Consider the following 22,466-nt stretch of genomic DNA (forward strand, 5'->3'; position numbering starts at 1 on the left):
CTCAGTATTTTATGCCCATACATGGGCTGTTGTCTCTGGAGATGGGCTTGTCCAGTCTGAACAGGCCAGGTGTTGCTTCTGGGTGAGACTCTGGTGGTGATTGGAGCTGACAGGGCCCTGTGAACCACTCTGGCACTGGCTGAAAAAAAGCCTAGGACAAGGGGGAAAGGATGGGGCTACTTATTCTTGGCATGTCAACTGCAAAATGCCTTCAGCATTGAGGAGCAGCACTCCTGCCTGTTGTTCCCAAGATGTGCCCAGCACAAGGAGAGGGGCCAAAGCTGCAAGGTGCTATTTCCTTGTCAGTTCTCCAGTTCAGGATGTGATGTCCTCTTCTAATGAGCTAATGATGAGTCTCTTGGCAGGCACTGTAGTCATCTATCATTGCTGCTCTTTATGAATAAGCCTCCCTGTGCAGATACATGGTTTGACTTTGTAGTCTGAAATTAGCAGGGATTAAGTCCCCTAATGTACTTGTATTATGTAGGAACTCTGGAGGGAGCTCATAAAATCTGGTGAGAACAACTGCATTTGATCTGAAACAAGCTGCCTCCAGAACAGGCCTGCAGACACGGCCGTGGGTACAGGCAGGGAGCTGCAGAAACCCTGCCAGCGGGGTAAGCTTGGTCTAGACATGATTTCAGCAGTGTAGTGTCAGCAGCCAGACCTGGAGCACTGTGGGGTCCATATAGTATAATAGCAAACCCTCAGGTGCAATTGGTGCTGCTGCAGGAAGGTGGAGGAACCTGCCCCTGTGGGCCTAAGCCAGCACTGCTTAAAATCCTTTTGGCAGTATTGTCTGAGGATGAAGAAATGCTGTGCCAGGGCTCCAAAGCAACAAGTGGTTGGGAGCTTCCTGGGCTGCAGCAGCTGGGAGTAGGGGAGCAGGAACACAGAAGACCTTTTTCATTAGTTACTTTGAGGTATGTAACAGCAAAACATCAGGAGGAAAGTTCCCTTCCTTGCACCACATCCTTGAGGATAAAAAAGGGGCAACCCATGTGCAAGTACCTCTAAATGTTATACTATCTTGAGAAGTTCAAGAGCAGGTTTCTTTTCCTTCCATTCTGTTCTCCACACATCCCTCCGAGCAATTCCTTGTTTGTGGAAAGGCAATTGTGTAACTGCCAGCATGCTGGGGTGGGAAGGTGTGGAGTTCCCACAGTCCCTGTAAATGTCCTCCCACCTCTGGGAGGGCTGTGCCTGGCCTGCCCTTCTTGGAGGACAGAAATGGGATGAACAGGGTTTGGGGTCGAGGACGGTGTTTGTGGTCACCTGCCTGTTGGACCATGGCAAAGGACAGATTGATGGAATAATGGGAAAGCAGCAGATGCACTCAGGGATAGACTTGAGGGCTTTTTATATTCCTGTGCATGCTCTGAGCATGACTCCCCACAGCTCTGGTCCTCCCTGGACTGTGAGCTTCCCTCTATGCTAGTTGTGCCAGCAAGAGCACTGGGAAGGGGCAGCTGGGCTGGTTCCCTCATGTCCTGGGGAGCCCTGCACTATGGGAGAGGCACCTCCACAGAGCAGCCCTGCTGGGATGAGGGACAGGAGCTGGGACAGCCTGTGCCCTGGCAGGGACCTCCTATTCTGTTATTTCTGCAGCCTCTGCTCCATGGGGGACAATGCGAAGTGCATGTCCCTGTTCCTCAAGGCTCCCCTGTGTCTGGTCTCCTCCCTATCTGTTTCTTGTTGCTTGGAGAAGACCCACCTTTTCCTGCAAGCCCTGCCCTAGCAGGCCCATTGCCCAGGGTGGCTGCAGTGTGCTGGGCCTCACCCTCCACTGGTGGCTTTGCAGGGGCTGGGTGAGAGACAGCATGTGGTCCTGCCTGGCTGGGTCCAGGCCCCATGGCACCTGCTTCCGCTTTCCTATGGCTGCCTCTGGAGGATGCTGCAGCAGCCCCAGGCTTGTGGGGAGCTTGTCTTGCATAAGTAGGTCACTTCTAGCCAAAAACTGGGGTGGCTGATGGGAACTGCCATGCATCAGCTGGCTAGAGATGAAACACATTCCTGCAGCTGGCACCGGTTTCTCCAGTGAACTGAGCTCTGCTTTACTGGCAGGGCACTGGGGACTGAGGTGGGGAGTAAGTGGCGCTCTGTGGACCTGCCAGGATGTTCTGGTAGGTGGCCTCCCTGGCATTGGGGCTGGGCAGGGCAGAAGCAAGAAGAGGCAGGGGAAAGCCCCTGGCCTTACTGGAAGAGAGGGCACCTTTGTCCTGGCACTGTCCTCATCCTGTGCTGCTGCCTCTTGAGTAGCTGCTGGACTTCTTCCCCTGAGCTGGATCTGTGCCAGTGGGGAGCAACACACAAATCCCTTTTATGCAGCAAGAACAAAGTATTTCCTTGTGGCCAAGCAGTGACATCTCACAGGGCAGCAGTCCGAAGTTGCTGTGCTCCCTGCCCAGGGGAGAATGGTTCACTCTGTGGCCCTGGGCCTGCAAAGGGCTCAGACCTGAGTGACTGGGGACACTGGTTTTCAGCGCACAGGGGCAGAGGGACCCTGTGCCCTGATACCTCTGCAGCACCCAGTACTGGAGACAGTGAGTGCTGTGTGTGGCGCAGCAGCTGTGCCTTCCCTGTTTCTAATGGTGGGCTTAAGTTTGTGTAACTTGAGGCTAAACTAACAAAACTGGTGATGCTGTAGTGAGGCTAGGGGCCACTGTCTGTCCATCCTGTGCATGGATCCATCCTTGGCACAGGGTGAGGGTCCTGCACTGCCCTGTGGCCATATCCAACGGTGCCCAAGCCTTGAAGTCATGTAGGGTAGGGCAGAGGGGGCAGGGAATGAATGGCTTGTGTCCCTGGCTGGAAGAAAAGTCACCTTCCTTCAATTGTATGGAGACGAGGGTTGGCTAAGGGGCCTCCCCCAGCCCTCTGTTGTCTGGACTTTGTTTGAATCTTGTAACTCAGACATCTGAATGAGAGCAGAGCAAATCCTGGAGACAGCCCTCACGAGGCTGAGCACCCTGTTTCATCAGTGAGGATCCCCATCCCAGCACTCCTCACCCGCTCACCAGGGCACCCACCCACCAGCCCAGAGCTCTCCCTCATGGAAAGGTTGTAAGCAGGGCCATGATCCCTGTCCCTCCTGCCCCACAAACCATATGGGCAGCAAAAGGTGACACTGGCAGCAGCCTCACATGGTGGAGGCTGGTGCCTGCCATGCTGGGCTGCCAGCTCCAGATAAAGTCATGGGCTCTGTCTTCTCTTTCTTGGGTTTTCACCATAGCAGTGTTCCCACTAGCTGAGCTGTGACAGGCTGCATTGGCCTTGTGGGTTCTTTTCAATTTCTCTTTGAAAGAGAAGCAAAGGAACTCCTGCAGCCCACAGAGGCAGGATCCACTGCCGCACCACAGGCAATTCCTTGTTTTGCAGCTCTTCCAACATGGAACGAGGAAAGGACGTGAGCGGGGTGGTGTTGGGCAAGGCCTGCTTGGAGACAGATGTGAAGCCAGGAAGTGTCTTTCATAGGGCAGCCCTGTGGCTGGAAGGACAGTGTGGGGAACCCAGGAAGTGGTGGTGCTCCCGCAGCATGGCATTGGAGCCTGCAGAGCTGCCCCAGCGGAGAGAGCTGGGAAGGGGCTGTGCCGGCCCACAGAGTGCGTGGGCTGGCAAGGGGCTCATTGGGTCTGGACTCAAGCAGAGTTTAACAAAGAACAGGGAGAAGTTGTGTGAAGCCAAAGAGCTTGTTTTCCTGAAGAGAAGCTACAGAGCACAGGCTGGGCTGTGTGCTGCTCGCCTTGTAACCTGCAGAGCCTCAATCCTTCCCGCAGCATTTCCTGCCCCCCCTCCACTATCCCTCAACTCTCCCGACCTTCTGTCTTCTTCATTTCTAGGAAGTGCATCTGTTGGCAGGCACTGGCTGCTCCTTCCTCCAGCCACAGGCTTTGTGCTGGACCTGTTGCGCAAGGAGCCCTGCGGGCACCTCAGCCCCCGCAGGCAGGGCGGAACAGAGCGGTCCCAGAGCCACCCACTGCTCCGGCAGCTTCGGCTTCTCCACGTGTTGTGCTCTACGGGGAAGCGGCCGCCAAAAGAGCAGCCCCTCGCTGGCGTTTTCAGGCTCAGCATGAATCAGGGTGCTCCTTGCAAGAGGCAGGAGCAGGTCTTGCTCCAGCTGGCCGGAGCACCCTTCCCAGCTTGCTGGCAGGCAGCAGTGGTTTGGGGGCTTCTCCCGTAAGGCAGCAGATGTAGTTGGAGAGGTGAGAACTTCTGGAAGTGATACTGATGTATGCAATTGGGGTTCCTATCTACAGCCTTTTAATGTGGTTTTCCAGGAGGCAGGGCTGTCAGGACACTGGGAGATAGGGACATGCCCAAGTGGTATTCCAATGCCTGGCCATCCTGGCCATGGAAACCCCCAGCCTCTGCAGGACACACTAAAGACACTGTCCCCAGAGCTGTGGGCTGGGGTCCTCACAACAACTCACATCCCTATGACTTTTCACCCAGAGAGAGGTGGTGGGAGTGCAATAATATTTGTATACCTAAAAGTAGAGCGATTGATCCTACTGCTGTTTTGCAACGTGTTGACGAGCAGGCAGTGCAGAATTATATAAGTGTATGTGGAGCTGGCAAGTTTGTGTTCCAATCATATGAGTACTGTTGTGCAACGCTTCCCCTCCACAGCTCTGGAGGAAAACAGGAGTGCGGGGGCTGCCATGCATGCACCGAGCCCTTCCCAGCTTACAGTGATCCCAGTCCCCAAGGTTCTGAGGGCAAGGGATGCAAGTGTTATGTCCTGAGGTCTCAAGTTCAGCTTTAAAAGTCACTTGCAAGTGACGCAGCATGATCCTTCTTTGTTGCCCCTCCCTGTCCAATATAAATCACCCAGTACCTGCAATTCAAAGCTGATTCATCAGCAACAGGAATTCGTCCCGGGCTCTGCATTCTATTCAGACACAGAAGGATTTGCAGGGGCCTTTACAGAGCAAATCCTTCACAGCTGCAGTTTGGCAGATCTGGGATGCTGTGCTGAGCAGAGACAAAGATCGGGTGCTGCTGCTGCTGTGCATGAAGGAGGTGGATGATGGCTGCCTGCATCCCCCTCAGCTGCCTCTGCCTGCCAGCACAGCTTGTGCTGCCGACTTCGTGGAAACAAAGCACCATTATTCCAGCACAGATAGCTGGGCTCGTGCCAGGGAGTGGCCAGGGCTCACCTGGAGTGAGGACACAGCAGCAGGGTGAACACTGCAGCCAAACCGAGCAGTGGACGGGCAAGCAGAGAATGCTGTTCCCATGGGATATGGGTGTTTCCAGGAATAATGACTTCACAAGAAAGGTTTTCTCCCCTGCAGTGGCGAGCCCCGGCTGCCCAACCCTTGCCCACCATCATGCTGTTCCCTGCTGAGCATCTGGAAGGGACTCTGAACAGGCAGGAAGTCCAGACCTGAAAGGCTCCTGAAGGATTCAGCCCCAGTTACATCTCACAGTTCCCAATCAAAGCACCCTGCTGTTTTTTCAGCCTGAGTGTGCCCAGCTTCAGCTCACCACAGTGATTCCCAGTACCCGTTGCAGTGGGGGAGTCTAGGCAACTGTTCACTCCCACTCCATCCTCCATCCCTGCATAACTAGGATCAGCCAGAATTATCTAACTGTCAGTGCTGGGAAAAGTGGGGGCCTGAGTGGGCTGTGCTGGGAGCAGGCAGGGCTGCAAGCCTGGTTTTTATTGTATTACCACTGGTTGGATTGGGTTGCGAAAGGTTTCTGGATGAATTAAACTCCCCTACAACTGTGAGCGGGGATCTGTGGACTGTTTCATCTCTGCATCCCGGCAGGATGGCAGGGGTGGGCAGGATGGGTGAGGGGTGTCTTTGTGGTGGGAGTGGCTGCAGAGTATGTACTAGTCCCATTGGGGTGCTGTAACCAGGTCCCCACTCACCCTGCTCTGCTGGCTTTGCCAGGTGGAAAATTTGTCTTCTTCCTAGGTCAGCATGTAGAAAGCCCTAGCTGGGGAAGAGGGAGAGGGTACCGGACCATGCTCTACAGGGCTGCTGCCCACTTCCCCGGGACAGCAAGAAGGGCTCAGGTCACTGGGCAGCAGGGATCAAGGGAAGCTGCTGATGTCTTGGTGGGGCACCTGCAGCAGTCTTGGGCTACTTGGGGTAGTGTCCCACGGTATTCTCCTGGCAAGATGAATGGGACTGGAGGCTGCTTTGTCTTCTTGGAGAGCTCCAGGCCTGACAAGCCGTGTCCCATGTCCCCACGGCCACGTGCCAGGTCACTGTGTCCCCTGCGCGTCAGAGCCAGCCCTGGTCGTGCCCTGATCCCATGCTGAGGGAGGGCGGGGACGGGACCGGCCTAGGGCAGCTCGCTGGGGGAAGCCCTCGTGGCACCCAGGGTGGGGCTGGCGGGCACACAAGGACTTTGGGGACACAGTGGTGCCAGGTGTTCCAATACGGGATTCCGAGAGGAGGGACTGCTCGGGGATACTCGCCGGGACTGGCGGATTTAGTGGGGAAGCGATGTGCCTGCGGCCAGGGGGGGGTCAGAGGCACCAGGCGCGGGTGGGCGATGGGCGGTAGGCGGTAGCAGTGACTGGTACCAGAAACTGGTAGTGACCCAGGCAACTGTGTGATTGAGGATGGACACAAATGGGCCGGTGCCGGGGAAGCTTAATGGATCTTGCCTACGGCCCCATGGGGGTCGGCGCCGGGTGTCAGTCCGTAGGTCAGTTCCGGGGATCAGTCCCGGAACAAGCAGCGGTGTTCGGTGCCGTCGTTGCCGCCTCAGCGACGCTGCGCGAGCAGCTGGCACCCCCTGCCGGCAGGGGCGGGCGGGGGGGGAGAGGCTCCGCCGCGCCGCCAGGGGGCGGTACCGCGCGGGGGGCGGGGCGCGGCGAGGACGTGGGGGCGGGGACGTGGGGGCGGGGCTGGAGGGGGCGGAGCCAGTCCGATCCGGGCGGGCGGGGGTGCCGGTGCAGCTGGTGCCGGTGCCGCCGCCATGTACCGGGCCCTGTACAGCTTCCGCTCGGCCGAGCCCAACTCGCTGCCCTTCGCTGCCGGAGAGACCTTCCTGCTCCTGGAGCGCAGCAACCAGCACTGGTGGCTCGTCACCCGCGCCGGCTCTGGCGAGACGGGCTACGCGCCGGCCTCCTACCTTCAACGGCTGCAGGTGGGCTGGGCCGGGCGCGGGCGGCTCTACCGTGGGTCCCGAGGCAGGGCAACTCTGTCCTGGCTCCTCGCAGGCAGCGAGACTTTCCCAGCTGTCGCAGGCTGGGTTTGTGCCGGCGCGCTGGCAGAGCACAGCCCGGTGCTCAGAGCCCCTGCCCCCTGCTTTGAGGAGCCCAGCCCCAGACGCTCATGGTCCCTCGCGTGTCCTCCTTGGGAGCCGCTGGCCCAGCTGGAGAAATGGATGTGCGATTTCTGTGGCCGTGACTGCCCCCTCAGTGTCTTCGGTAGGCGGGAACAGTCTGGGACACTGTGGGGTCGGAATCCTACGATTGCAGGGAGGCAGGAGACATCTCCTGTGGTGTCAGGTTTGGGAAGCAGCAGCCCTGAGCTCAGCAGCCTCATCCGGAGGAAGAGGGCTGAGTATAGATCCCCAGGGTGCTATCTCTAGGGCCTTAAAGTCTGGCGGGCTCTTCACTCCTGTAGAACTGGGAGAGGAAGACAGGAAAATCCCTGGGAGATGCTGAGGGGGATCCTCCTCCCTGGAGTAAAGATGATTACAGGTAAACTGGAATCTCCTGGCCGGCAGCTGTGGTTGGTGTAAGTTAGTGGCACTCCTGTCTCCATCTCCGTGCTGGCTATTCAGTCTGGGAGCTCCATGTGTGTGGTACCCTCACATTGAGAGGATAGTGAGGGGTGACTGTCCTCCTTCCATTAATACACCGTGACACCCACAGCACGCCCTGCTGTCCCGAGGGCTGAGAGAAGCCATGGCAGCTGCCTGCAATGGCAGCACTTACAGACAGGTTGGTGATACTGGGAATTATAGAAGGTCTGAGCACCAGCTGTGGCCCTAACTGGAGTCAGAGGATGGAGCTACACCTTTTGCTACTGGGGTGTGAGCACTGTGCCCATGCAAGTGTCATGGGAAAGAGGTTGCATGTGGCTTGTACAGTGCAGGCGCTGCTTAGTGGAGACTTCTGAGGGAAAATATGACTTCTAAAAATTAAAATAGGCATTTCATGTAGAACTAATTCATAGGGTTTTTTGTACTTTTGGGCCTCAGGATAGCTGTGGGACCCAGATGCTGAAGACTCTTTGCATCAGTGAATGGGGTAACTGCACAGAAATGCATGTGAATGTTACAAATGGGCCTTTTGACATCTGTCTGAAAATGGTGACAACCCGCTTTTAGTGTGTTGCTGCTTCTTCAGATGCCATTGAATTTCTGATTAGCAGTAACTCAGGCTGTAAGTAAATGTGGGTGTGGGCTTTGCAGAACACTCCAGTGAGACAAGCATTAACAGAAGAGTGTGAATTGTGTTAGGGCAACACCAGCTCCCTTTGATGGCTGCTTGGTCTGTCCATCCTGTGAAGCTGGGGCTCTTCTGCAGCCTGGCAGGATGACCTGATGGAAGTGGACATCTTGTGTATCAATAAGCCCTTTATAAGCTATTTACAGAAGCTATTTAGTTAGAGAGCAAAGACCTTATTAATGGCTAGATTTTAAAACCCCACAGTGGCATAGCTCCAGGTTGCTGCTCATGAGTTTCCTGTCTGCAGTCTCCTGCTTCATTTGCTTGTGTGGCATGACGTCTTCTCACTGCTGTGGGTGCAGGAGCCTTTTCCTAGGCTGCTCACTCATACCAGTTTTTTCTTGCAGGTACCTTGCTAGTATGCATCTCAAAATCTTCCAGGAAAAGTATTTATTCTATGACTTTACCGTCATTTCTAACATTATATTTTGCTACAGCCTCAACACAGCTTGCCGCCTGCCAGCTTAACTCCTGACATGTTAGTAATACACTGATATTAAAGCAGCATTGCTGGTGACTTTGTGAGCATTCCCTCTATTTCAGCTGTAACTTTCCCAAATACCTTTGGACCTTGTTGCAGGAAACAGTCTTTCCTGCATCCTCTCATCTGTGTTTTGGCCATTAAACTTCCAGCACCTGAATTTGTTGATGATGTGTGAAGCAGCAGGATCTAATTTGCTGCTCTGCAATTGCAGTCATCCTATGTGTCTGTTACTGACTTTCTGTTGTTGCATCCTGCCAGCTCTGAAGAGCTGATGGGAAGTCAAAACGTGTGTTTATTCATGGCAGAAAGCATCTGCTCACTAGGAGTGTGCTTGAGACTGTTTGCTTAATGTCCAGGAGGAGTGCAAACAATTTGTCACCCAATTTCGGTTTAATAAGGGCACTGAGACCAATTAGTGACAGTGATTTGGGGGACAATTAATGCTGCCCCAATCACAGCAGGGAAAAAACACTGCTAATTATTCGTGTTGGCAGGGAGAGAGAGTGGCCAACAGGAGTCACCATTGTAAAGGTAAGTTTGGCCTTCCTTAGCAGTGCAGTTAGATTCCAGGTGAGCAGTAGGTTGGAGAACAGTCACAGCCCCTCACAGCAACCTGCTGAGAGGATGCTCAAGGGGAAGGGGGTGGGGGGGAGGGCTTGGGCTGCTGTTGCTGCTTTTCACTGTTAGGAGCATTTGTTTTCTTCTGAGCTCTTATTGAGTTTCAGGGTTTTCTCAGCTTTCATAGATATTGATGCCTTGACTTCTCTAAAAGAAAAAAATAATTCCCAGTTATTATTTAAGGCTTATTTTTGTCTGATGTCGTTTTGTAGGATTTTGTACTGAAATCCTTGTGGCTCAGTACTGCTGTTAAAGGAGAGTTAGTTGTAGGGGAGGAAAAAGCTCCACCAACAAATCTTCCTTAGAATGCCCCTAAGAAACAAGTTGGGGTCCAGCCAGAGCACCAGAAGGTACGGATGATGTGAAGTTAATTTGAGTCAATTAGAAATGGCCAACTTCAGCTGATATTCCTGCTGATTTTACTCTTCTGTAGTTCTCTTTTAGCTCCTGTTTGGGTTATTAAGAGTCATTTCAAGCCAAGTGCCATTCTTGGGATAGATGGTGAGGCCATGGAGCAGTAAGAGGGCAGGATTAGGCTGTGCTGCTGAATGGGGCAGCTTGTGGACCGCACACAGAGAGAGTTGCTTGTTGAAACAGTGGCCTTACATGTGACTTAGCCCTGGCTCTGCATGGCCGTGGTGGAGCTCTTGGGAGGCCATGACACCAGCAGGCTTGACAGTGCCCAGCAAAGTCATGAGTGCTGCTGCCAGACAAGTGAAAACATGTACCTAGCACTGTTCTGGTGACAGCACGAGAGTAGTTGCCTCCAGCTACTGGTGGAGCAAGAAACATGCTAATATCTAATGCCAGGTGAATACTGCTGCAACAAAACTGTCCACTCAAGTGCCAGGCCTTCCTAATGAATGGCAAAGTTCAGCATGAGGTTGGTCTTTTGTCTCCAGCTGTGTGCTGATGGTTAAGTGATGTATGAGTGGCAGAAAAATGTGGAGATTAAAATGGAGCTTAGGGTCTCTGGAGTCAGACAGTCACTCCAGAAGATAGGCTTTTCAAAGCTTTATATGCAACTGTAAAAGATTCAATTTGGAAAGCTTGCTTTGGCGCGGGAGGTTCACTCAGTGTCGGGAAGGGACAAATGCCAAGGCTAGCAAATAATAAAGTTGCTTTCTGTGGGATAAGTAGCTCTGTGTTGCTATGATTATGATGGGACCTGGAATTTTGTAATGGGACTGTGGAGTTATTCCAGCTCTGGATGAAGATTTCAGGCTGTCACACAGCAGCACCAGGAGCACAGAAGGTGTGGTTGTCTTGAAGGATGCTGAGCTAGGTGACACTTGACCTGCCAGGAAAGCTGATCTGCTCTGCTCCTGGCAGGACAGGAGCTGGCCATGGTGGTTTACTCCTGCTATGGAACCCACGTCCTGGAGCAGTAGGGCTGCTTCAGCTCTCAGCTTCACCAGGCAACACAACTGATCTTGTCTTGTCTCATGTCTGCACCGACCCAGCTTGCATTCTCTGTCAATGAAAGTGTTAACATTAAATGCTGGGGAGGGGAATGGCAGCTTTAAAATGCTGTATTCATAAATGTCTAAGTCGCAGGGGAATGTTTCCTGATGAAGTGGGAATGGTTTAGCCTGCTGCCTGTTACAAATCTGCTGCTCAGATGTATTAAGCCATTAGGAAACAGTTTTGAAATTATTATTAATATCCTTTTCAAAATTACATCAAATTTATTTGTAATAACGGAAAAATTATTTGTAATCTGGATTTTGAGTCTCTGTTCATGATTTCACATTGTACCTCCAGAAGAGCAAGGAAAGGTCTGTCTGGGTGCAAAGGTGTGTATGCTGATGGCCAATAAGCCTTGGACAGTCTGGTGAGAAAATGGAGTCAAGCAGAGTATAACAAGCATTTTGAGGATGCCTTGGATTGCTGTTTACTGTATCTTTTTCTACAAGAATAAACAGGCATGTGATAAAAATAAGAGACTACTTTGTGCAGCCTAGCAACAACTTAATTCTCCTGCAGCATGAGCAAGTGCATAGCAGCAGAGTACAGGTAGTCCTGACCAGGCAGACACAGGAGTGGTGTGTCACCTCCCCAGCTGCAAAGAAGACAGGTTTCTATGACGGAGTGAAATTTGAGCTCTCTGTTTGCCCAAACCGTTCTTTCCTATTTTGTGTTGTGGCACTGACCTGGGTTCAGGACTGGAATTGTGTGGTGCAGAGTGAGGTAGTGTAGGAGCTGCCTTTCCTTGCAGACCAGGGCATGCCAGGGCTCGGAGTGTGGGTCTCACAGTTCATGGCCACTCCTCCAGCCTGATCCCATGTCCTACACCCGGCCCTGCTGTCCAACCTTCTTCTAAGCTGCCTCTGTTCTTGTCAACTCCACTCTCAATTAATTCAGTTCACTGGCTTGCTAGAAAACTCCTTGTTTCTAGTCATGTTGCTTCTCTGCCAGGATCTCATGTGCATTGGTTCAGGGATGGAGCAGCAGGTGTCAAGGTGGGTGCTGTGTAGGATCACTGTGGCAGTTCAGGTACTGTCAAACCTTCCACACTGCCATGGAGACAATGATGGTTGTAGAACATGGTTAGAATCATAGAATAGCTTGAATTGGGAGGGATTTTGAAGATCGAGTTCCAACTCCCCAGTTGGTTGTACACTGTCAATCACAGAATAGTTCAGGTTGGAAGGGACCTCTGGAGATCATCCAGTCCAATGCCCTGCCATGGCAGAGCCACCTGGAGCAGGTGACACAGGAGCATATCCAGGTGGGTTTTGAATGTCTTCAGAGAGGGAGATACCACAACCTCCCTGGGCTTGCTGGAAACTGAGTTTTGGCAATTGTTGTTTGCTGTAAGAGTTTCTCCCTCCATCTGCTTAAAATCCAGCTTTAAACTTGGTGCTCCTGACCCTTTGCAGAGTTGCTCTCATTGTTCCTGAACAGGTGATGATTGTACAGACTGTTGTATGGACTGTCCCCTGCACTGGAGCCTGCAGCATTGTCATCTGCTGCAGGTTTGACTGAGCTTTCAATGGGCATGAGAGCTTAATTGCAATACTGATCCTGAGTAAGTGCTTAGGCTAAAAATAAAGTTTTATTTTGGAGAATAAGCAGCTGGTAGCGCTTTGCAGCTGAGGCTGTGTTTCTTGACACATGCAAGAAAGTGAAAGAACGAAGCATTTTTCTCTGGGCTCTCACCATAGCAGAGATGCTGTTGTGTCAGAGCTGCTCATGCTTTGAGATGAAGTTTTATTCTTGAAACTAAATTACACAATCAGGGGAATTATAACCATTTCTAATTACTGTAGCTAAACACTTGAAATTTTAGGCAGAAGTTCTACAATCTTTCGTGGTCCAGAATGATTAAAGGAGAGCTATGGTAATGATCTTTAGTCTTGACTGTGAAGACCTGTTCTTATCACTTTTACTCCAATTAAAAATAATTAAGCCAGATAAAATTTGCCTTTGTGGCCTGGACACCCACATATGAGCAGCATTGGTGGTGTGGTCTTATCGCTCCTGTGTCATGAGTGGAGTGATACTGGTGGATGCATGGATGGCTCCATTGGGCTGGAAATATTAAGTCTGTTTCAGGGTTGAACAACATGAAGGCTGCTTTGGTCAGAAGTGAGCAGGCAGTAGGGACATATCTGAGAGTCCATGTCCACTCTTGAGCAATGTAGCTGCAGTTCTCTTTGCCTTGGAGGAAGGGCAAGGTGAGAGGGCAGACTGGAAAGAATATGCGGCATTTTCTTCCCAGCCTTTGAAGAGGTACTTGCCCAGAGCAGACAGACATAGATTGATTCCCAGCTTCCCTACGGGTCACAGTGTCATTGCCAGCTCATCGCATTTCTGCTTTCTAGTGTTGGGCTGTGAGCATTTTAGAGTGTTGCACAGGTTATCACTTGCTGTTACCTTGCAATTTTACTGATCAAATCTGTGATTTTTTTTTTCCTACTGTATGGTTTTTGAATGCTTTTCATCAGGAGAAGGAGGCTAGACTTTCTCTCCTTGTTTACATCTGGATGATGATGAGCTTCTTAACGCAAAGGGAAGAACTGCCAGCTTTGAACTAGGAATGTCCTGTTCCGTTTGTGCATCTGCATCACTTCTCACAATCCCACTACTGCGTTTCCTTTGAGAATTTCCAGCATTCCATCAGGTGAACTGTTATTAGAAAAAAACAACAAATCCAAACCACAAAAAAACAAAGGAGGAGAGATTTGTATTGAAAGAAATACTAAACCAATAAACCAGAAAGTTCATGGAAATTGATTTTCTTGTGATTGTTTCTCTGTGTGAAGCACAGAGGGAGCAAGACACTGAAGAGCAGGGAGGCGTTCATAGTGCTTGTCCTTGGAGAAAAATGGGCTCTGTTTGTGATGATGGGAAAACAATGTGAAGAGTCCTCCTCCTTGCAAGAGAAGATTAATCTCTGTGCTTGGGGCAGCCTGTAAACTAGGAAAGGCTTTGACAAAAGCAGACTATATCATGGTCACTGGCTGACCTAAGAAGGTCCCTTGCAAGGCCTGGGGCGTTTTATACCCAGGGGCAAGGTCAAATCCCATGGTGTAAAGTGAATATTTACATCTGTCAACAGTTGAAACACGAAAAACAGCTGAACCTCTCTGTTAAGGAGAGCTCTAGTTCTGGAACATAAGGAGCCTCCTTTTTATTCTGTTCCTTTTGTACTTCAGATGTACATAAAAACAAACAGTTTATAAGAGCATCTCAGATTTACTCCTGCATGAACAATTTAAACTTTGTCATTTCAAGACAGGATTATATATTCAGTGTGTGAGCTGTCAGCCTGGGTATTGGCAGAAGGACGAATTCCAGAAGGGTTTTATAAGGAGGGAATTACAAGCAGCCTTAGTATGCAACTGTAACATTAGATGGTTTGCAAGAAAAGTAGAATGTTAGTAGCTGTGAAATCTAAATGGCCACTGCCATAACCAAAATTTTTCAAGCCACATGTTCTAACAGAGCTCTGTGTGCAGAGATCTTTAAATTAAAATGCATGTGCATTGTGTTTCTTCATGAGACAAAACTTAAATTGAGGCTTTCATCTTGGCTGTATCAGTAAGAGTTGGCTCAATTTATTGCACTGAAGTGTATTTGTGTGCAGGCTTGCAGGGGCTGTGAGGGCTGGAAATGTTTGGTGTTGGACTGAGGATACAGCTGGTCCTGCAGGACTGGTAATTTCTGCCTCCCAGAGTTGTTGTTGCTGTGTGTGCGGACTGCTGTGTGATGTGTGCCAGCTTCTGGTGAGAAGGAGGTCTTGTTTCCAGGGCTGACACTCTCCAGAGAGAAGTGGGTGCAGGCACTCTTGGAGGACCCCAGTTTGGGCCTTTTCTGTCAGTTGGCACCTCGATCTGAAAAATCCTTGTTGCATTTAGAGGAAAATTTCTCATTTGAAATGGCAGTCCACTGGAAATTCTTTGTGTGGACCCTGACTGACCTCATCGCCTCAGGTCTGAGTCGCAGCAGGAATTGTGGGTCCTCCTGGTCCTGCTTCTGGAAGAGCATCACTTTGTTTCCCCAGCCAGTGGCTCGCAAATCAAATATTGACCTTTAAAAGAGAGTCTTGTCAAACCTTATTTGTCTTGACTTTTATCACATGGCAAAACCTTTGATTTTAAAAACAGAGTTTTGAAGCTTGTCATGTGAGAAGCAGAACAGAGGATGCGATTCATGTTTGTCTCTGCTCCCCTTCAGCCCCATTGCATTCTCAACACAGGGATATTGAGCACTATTCTGAGCTCCGTCAGTGCTAACTAGAGTTGTCCAAAAGACAAGACCCATCACCTTGGGAAAGGAGGCTCAGCTTCACATGAGATCATCTGCGTTCATGCCCTGCAACACAGAGCTTGTGTGGCAGAGCTGTTTGCTGCCCTTTCAAGGGAGCAAAGAACTAAAACTTGTGCTTTTATAGCATGAGGCTTAGGCAAGAAAGGGAAGTAAGATTTTGTCAGTTTTTTAGAGTGAGGTGGGAAGTCCATGGATTAGTTTTTCCTGGTTATTTGATTGCCTGTTGAAGTTGTTTAGAAGTTATCTCTGCTTTCCTCCTTGAAAGCGGCTTGCTTCTTGTGAAGCCTGTGTCCTTCCTCCTGTCCATCTGCTATCTAAAAGGGCTCTGTCACCCAGCTGCAAGTGCGGTGAACCCATTCCTCAGACTCAGGCTGCCTTTCATGCTAGTGGGATATGCTTTTGAATAGGGATCTCCTCTCATGCCAGTGGTGGTGGTGGGGAGCCATCTGTGCTTCTTTGTCTCACTTCACTGATCAGGCTGGGGTGGTGTGTGTGAAAGTGGTCTGCAAGGTGTTGATTTTTTTCTGTGATCTGGAAATGCCACCATAAGCTGATATTTTAGATTGTTCAATTGCTCAAGAGTTATAATTAATTTTTTTTAAAAATCAAGCTGTTGGACTAGGCATGCTAGATAGTTCCAGACTGTGGGTTGTTTCTTGCTAAATCACTGGTTTCAAGTTCAGATTAGAAATTTTCTAAGTAATAACTATTAATTATTTCTTGGGTTTTTTTGTAGTGCAAATAGGGACAGTGCCTTGTAGTATGGAAACCTTAGGGCAGGCCTCAACTCCACGCCATCTATTATACTGAACAAAAACCAAAGGGTTGAGGGAGAAGTTGAGGCAAGAGCTGAAAAAATAGACACCCACAAGGAGGTGGGAATTGCTGGGATGATGTCTTGATGAAAAGGTCTTTGAATGTCTATCCATGAGGTTTGTGCCTGGGGCCATACCTCCTCAGCTTGTGATGTAGTTGGGATGTCATCTCCCACTGTTCCTGCTGCCTGCTCCCCCCCCCCACTGCCCTTAAGCTTACTGGCTGGGAGACTGAGCTCAGCCTCTGAGTTTCATCCTCTTTCTTTGGAGGTGGGAAAAAAGCTGTGATGGACCACACAGGTGCATTTCACCCATTTGTACCTGGGGAATGGAAGTGGTTGGACAGGTTTTTGGGGTGGAGGGCTGTCTATCAGCAGAGTTCAGTCGGTGTCAGTGTGCTGCAAGGAGAACCAGGGAAGCTCCTGTGGAAACCAGATGGCCACCTAGAGACATCAAAGTTGAAGCTCTCCAGTGAGTCCACCTCCATGGCCTCTGAATCTGATGTGGTGACAATTCCTTTTTGTGTAAACTCTGTGAATGCTGTGTCTTTCCAGATTTCCTTTTTCGTTTTCCTGAGGAAAGGATGCGTGTTTGCAGGGGGATAGATGGACCACTGTTTGAACAAGGATTTGCATCCAAGTGACCAGCCAGAAGGCAGGTCCATGGGCCCTTTCCCTCTATGTTCAGGCTTAGCTATCCCTGGGGAATATTTGGGGGAGAAGTTCAAGTATCAGGAAAGTCCACATTTTTAGCATGCTAAAAGAATAATTGCATAAAATCACAGCACCTCAAGTAAGAATGATGATTGTAAAAAATTCATTACCTACTTACTGCAGAACCCTAGGGATTTCCCTGAGGCTGGCGCAAAATCAAAGTGTTTATAGATGAAGACTTTTTCCATCTGACATCAAAAAAACCAATGTCCCTTGATGTGCCAAGTTCTAAGTAATGAAGTTTCGCCTTAGAATCACTTTTATTGACTTAAACTGGAAAGTGCATCTCCTTTATTTTTTTTAATTGACTTCATATGTCTGTCTTCTATTAGCTTGATGACAAGAGGTAGCAGCAGCACTGAAATAATTGTGCAGTTGTTATCAAGGGACCTACACAGTATTATTTTTTATATCAGGGATGGAAGGAAACCCCTCCAACATCCAGCTTTGGGAATCATCATCTTGCCTATGGTCTTGGGCACTGCCTTAGAAGCATTGCCCAGTGATGTGGGACAGCATCTGAGTCTCCTATGCCCATGAACTCATGTGAACTGGCTGTATTTTTGAGCTTGAGATCTCAAAATCATATTAAGCTCTGGTTAGTTTAAAACCTTTTAAATACTATTAGTATTTTGTTAATGATTCAGCATAAATGTTCTCTCAACAAAATCCCCTGTTGGCAGTGTTTGGTCTTGTGTGTCTCTGGATGGATGTGGAAGACCACACAAACCTCACAGCTGGGTTGAAGGGAGTTAGGAGTGGTGAGAGGTGATGAGCCCTGACCTGGAAGAGTTTAGAGATATGGGAGAGAGAAAACATACATGTGAATTGTGCAAACCATGCAGCTTCAGAGTTAGTCACCCTTTGCTTGCTGTTAGACAGCTCCAAACCTGCATGCAGGAGGTGAGTTGAGTCCTGGCCATCTGCATTCCTGCAGGATTTGTCCCGTGTGATATGGGCTGGGAAGATTTCCTGAAATACAGTAGATTGCTCTTGCTGATACCTCTGAGTGAGATGGGTGCCGACACAGGTGAATGTGGCACGAGAAGAAGCAGATGCAAGAAATCAATCCTGTAATGAGCCATGGGAGCTGGAAGCAACTTTTGCACAGGTGAAATGAACAGTCTAACAAATGCAGGGGTTTTTTTGTTCACTACCTCAGAAAGTGAGGAAAACAGGATTATAGCTGTTTTGCTGCCTGAAGCAGAATGTCCTATGAGGACATTCCCCTCCTGCCCCCATTTCTTTGTGTTTTCTGGGGAGCCTGTGCCACTCTAAGCTGCGAAAGGAGATGAGATTATAAATTGCAGCTAAACTAGAGGCTGTTTTTCTTCTGCAGATCGTGTGGGACACTAATGAATTGCTTTTCTTCCATGACTCACCTCTTACTCCCTTATGGAGTTGAAGGGAGTTGAACCCTTTAATTTTTTTTAAGGTAGAAAAGCCCACTGAACAAACCCCAGAATTTGTTCTTGAACTGAATCTGGAGATAACAGCAAGTTAGTGTCATTCTTTTGATAAATAGAGCTAAACTTGCAATTCTCAAGGTACTTTTGTAGCTCAGTGGAAACTGACAGTCTGTTGAAATTTTGCAGCACAGAAAATTAGGATTCTGCTGTCTGCCAGTCAAAAACAACTGCAGGATCATTAGTTCAGAATTTTCTGGGATTTATTTTGGCTTGTGCTGTTGTCTTTATGATCACATGTGTAACAGTGTAAGACACTGCTGCAGATCTCAGTAGTATCTTGGGTTTGGGGTATGAATTAGCTTTAATTTTATCACTGTCCCAATAAAGCTTGATTGCATTGACTCACTGGATTTGGTGAGTCAGGAACAGAAACATCAGCAGAAACATCCACTTTACCAACAATAAATATGCATGCAGGAGCAGCTCTCAGCTAACAAGGATGTGTACACACTTGGGTATTTTGTCTGTGACCAAACAGCATGATCTCCCTCTTGACAGTGCAGCATGTATGGAGTATTTCAGCCCCTCTGATACCTTCTCCATTGCTACCATACACCTCCACCCTCAACAGTCTTTAAATGGCTTTGCTATAATTAGTGGACACAACTTAGTGTAATTCTTGTGTATAGCACTGATATACACAAGAATAACATCCCCTGTTCCTTAGTGCTACTCTGAACATGTTAAAATATACAGCTACTGTTATAAATGTCCAGCCAATTCCAATTAATAAAATATTTTTTTATTAATTAAAGGATTACAGAACAAAAATTTGGGCAAGCCAGCAATCGGAAGTTCAGTGTCGAGACCTGGGATCAGCATTGAGTGAACCTTAGCTATGGCCTCTATTACACCGTAACTCCCCCTGTTCACGAATTTAGTCCTTTTCAGGGTCCTCTTTTATGTAGTTTATTTTGCCGGTGGCAGAGTATTTCTCCACAGTTCTTTGTCTTCAATCCTTCTTCTTTATATTAATTTCTGCCGTCTGGTCTGCTGAATAGGGCTTCCGAGGGAAAATTAATATTAAGTCCGTTCCTTTGGAGCATGAATGGGGAGATGAAATCATGAATGAAGAGGCGTTCTTCCTGATCCATATCAACCCTAAGGGCTGGGTGCTTCACAGTTTCACCACCCCAGAGGACTGATTCTGAACTTGGTGCACCCTTTATTCTGGTGTTAATGTTGTGCTTCCCGAGTTCCCAGTAGGAGTATTGTTTCTCCCGCATTCTTGGCCTTGGGTATTGCCCATCCTAAAATGCATCGGCTTCATACCTGACCTGCTTGTGCATTTTATTTTACAAAACATATTTTACATCACATTTTATATACACTATAACATGAATTATTCTACTGCATTTATTACAGCTACCAAAACCCATGGGACGGGATCCTCTTTTGGAGGATGTTCCTTCTTGCCATAGCTTTACTGTGGCCCACCTGAAAGCAAATGAGCATGTGAGAGTTATCTTTTACAGTGAGTCTGGTTGTTACATTGTTTAAATCCCAGAATGAGTAATCTGTACCAAAGTCACGAAGGATTCTGAGGTTTGGAAGAAGCCTGCTGTGTCTGCTGTTCTGCTTAGATGGAGAATTTGTTTGGGATTCCCATGTGGGGAACTGTGTCCCCACCAACACTGGTGGGAGCTGTTCAGTACCACTGGAAAGTGTTAGGGAGAAGCTGGTTGGGTATCCTGGGGTTTCCCAATACTGATGTTTCAAATCTTCATGCCTGTGACCCAGATGGGACTGTGGAGAGAAGCAAAGTTGCTTGTGAGATCCATATTGTGGGAACATTATATGGGCACCTGCATTGGAGAAACCTTGTAAATATGCTTGCTGTCTTGGGTCCCTGGTCTGAAACACCATTAGTGGGAGAAGTCCTCAAGGACCTTGGCTTAACTTTTGTGCATAGGAGTTGTGTGAAGGGATGATAGTAAAAGTACTGTTGGCAAATCTGTCTTGGTTTGATAGACAGGTGTTTGCTAGGGAGGAGCAGGACACCCCTTGGGATGGAGAATTCAAATCCCCTCCCTCCAAATTATTATAATTTAGTAAATTAAAGGGGCTTTCAGGCAGAGGTATGGGGGTAGGAATAACAGTCCTTTACTAGTGTGTCTAACAAGGCAAATAAACAATAACAACTGCAGCATTAATGTTATATATGCCAATCAGATATTCCAATTTTAAATAATAATTTGGTTTATTAATAACAAATCAAATCACAGAATTTCGATAACCCACCAACAGCGGAAAAACTTGATAGAGCTTTCCCGGGAAATGTCAAGGGTGAACCGTGAGATACAGGGTCTGGCAGCCTGCTATCTCCCCCAACGGTTCACAAATCAGCCCGGTTCGGGGCTTGGGTCTTATACGCACCGGCAGTCTCAGGGTGGTCAGTTTCACCGTCTGCTGCAAAATCTCTTAAAACATAAACTTTTACCTGATACCACTTTATACACTTTTATAAATTTCTAATTTATCATAAGAACATGAATTAACCATTCTACATTTATAACAATATTCATGGGGATTAATCTTTGCCGTTTGGTCCTTCCGTGGGGAGCTGAATATTAGATATGACTTCTGGGACTCGCATATTGAAATGCATGCCCCTGGTGGCTGAACACGGCCCATCTCGGTGGTAATGGTTGGGTCATTCACAATCCCACCTCTGGCAAGGACCCATCTTCCTCAGACCCCCCCTCTCCTTTTCTCTGGTAAATTTAGTCATTCCCCGGTTCCCTGCAAGGGTAGTTCCTGAACCTGTCTACACCACACCCCCCCCCCCCCCGCCAGCCTTGTATGATTTTACCGTTTATTTCAAAGGGCATAACTTGCTTTATATTTTACATACATTATAAACATGAATTACCCAACATCATTTATCACACTCTCAATTCCCAGCAAAGTAACCACAGAATCTGCATCCAAACTCCAGGAAGAAGTCTCAAACCCTTGTCAGGGTGTGTGTAAGAGGCTTCTGCCTCTGTGATTACTTGTGTGTCTTTTGTGGTTTGTAAAACAGTGTCTCTCAGTCAAGAATATTTCTTTTATCTCTTCCCACGTTTGCTCTCCAGACTAAGATGTTGATTCTTACCTGGGGTCTCAGCCCTTTTGGTGCCAGAGATGACCCCGTGCTGGGCCTTTCAGCCCAGGTTCTTTCTTTATGCACCAACTCTCTGTGGTAGAGAAGAGAGATGGGGGGATAGATATCCTGCTACAGTGTGCAGGGGAGCTGTGCCCCTTTGTGGCAGAGGAAACAATGCTTATTCTGCATGTAGAGTCCAAAACACAGAAGAATTCTTTTCTATCCAGACTTTTCACTGATCCTGCAGCAGCAAGCTGCCTTTGATCCTCCCAACTAGAATGATTTTAGGTGAGAACTTTCCAGGGCCTCAGGTTTGCTCACAATATGCAAGACAGGTTTTCATCTCACAGTGACAGCTTAGCAGGAAAGATCCTAGGCTGTGCCAGGCCTGGCAGTTCTGATCCTGGTGCAACTCAAAAGATCCTGGGGATTCATGTGTGGTTTACTATTTTGTGCAATTTACAACTGTCCAGGACTATAACTGGCTGATGATTTTCTGTGGTTGCCCCCTAAAGATGGAATCTCTTTTTGCTCATTAATGGCTTTAATGAAGTACGTACCGCTGTTTATCCAGAAAGCGGCACTTATTCTCTATGCGGCAGACTCGAATCTTTCATGCCAAGCCCACAGGCTCTGCACTTCCTTGGATGGTGGCCTGTGTACCCTCCTTCCCCCTTCTTCTTGCCTGGCCAATGTTCCTAGGTTGTACACCTCTGCCTGCTGCCTGTCTTCCCATGTTCACTGAGACTGAGACAGCAGGTCCAATTAATTTTTCATTCCCCCATTTTCTGTCTGTATAAGAGACATTTTATAATTTGCCCATGATGTTAGGTTTGGGCAACACAGTTATTATGCCCAAAGCACATCTTAACTCCAGTGTGCTGCCTTCTAACTCTTGCCAGAGTGCTGGTCATGAGACAGGGAGGATTTGGGAAGAAAAGCTGATAAATCATAAATTCCTGTGCAAGATGAATCACGTTTACCTCTTTCTGAAACACATAACTGCAAGCTGTTACATCAGTACCAATCTATGGCATGGAGGAAGAAAGTCCCTTTTGGTTAACATGTACATGCAGGCT

The 22,466-nt window shown here is 48.7% G+C and overlaps 1 protein-coding gene across 4 annotated transcripts in view; it reads left to right on the forward strand.

Moving 5' to 3' along the window:
- The first annotated feature begins 6,878 nt into the window (after positions 1-6,878).
- Positions 6,879-22,466, forward strand: part of NCKIPSD (NCK interacting protein with SH3 domain) — a 53,026-nt gene continuing 37,438 nt past the window's right edge. For 3 of the 4 annotated variants that reach the window (XM_063411288.1, XM_063411289.1, XM_063411290.1), the window contains exon 1: positions 6,879-7,113. In XM_063411288.1, the coding sequence (XP_063267358.1) occupies positions 6,943-7,113 (171 nt within the window). In that variant the 5' untranslated portion in view covers positions 6,879-6,942. The remainder of the gene's footprint in view (positions 7,114-22,466) is intronic. The other variant, XM_063411291.1, reaches the window with a different exon arrangement.

The sequence above is a fragment of the Prinia subflava genome, chromosome 14 (assembly GCF_021018805.1).
Source record: "Prinia subflava isolate CZ2003 ecotype Zambia chromosome 14, Cam_Psub_1.2, whole genome shotgun sequence".
NCBI lineage: Eukaryota > Metazoa > Chordata > Aves > Passeriformes > Cisticolidae > Prinia > Prinia subflava.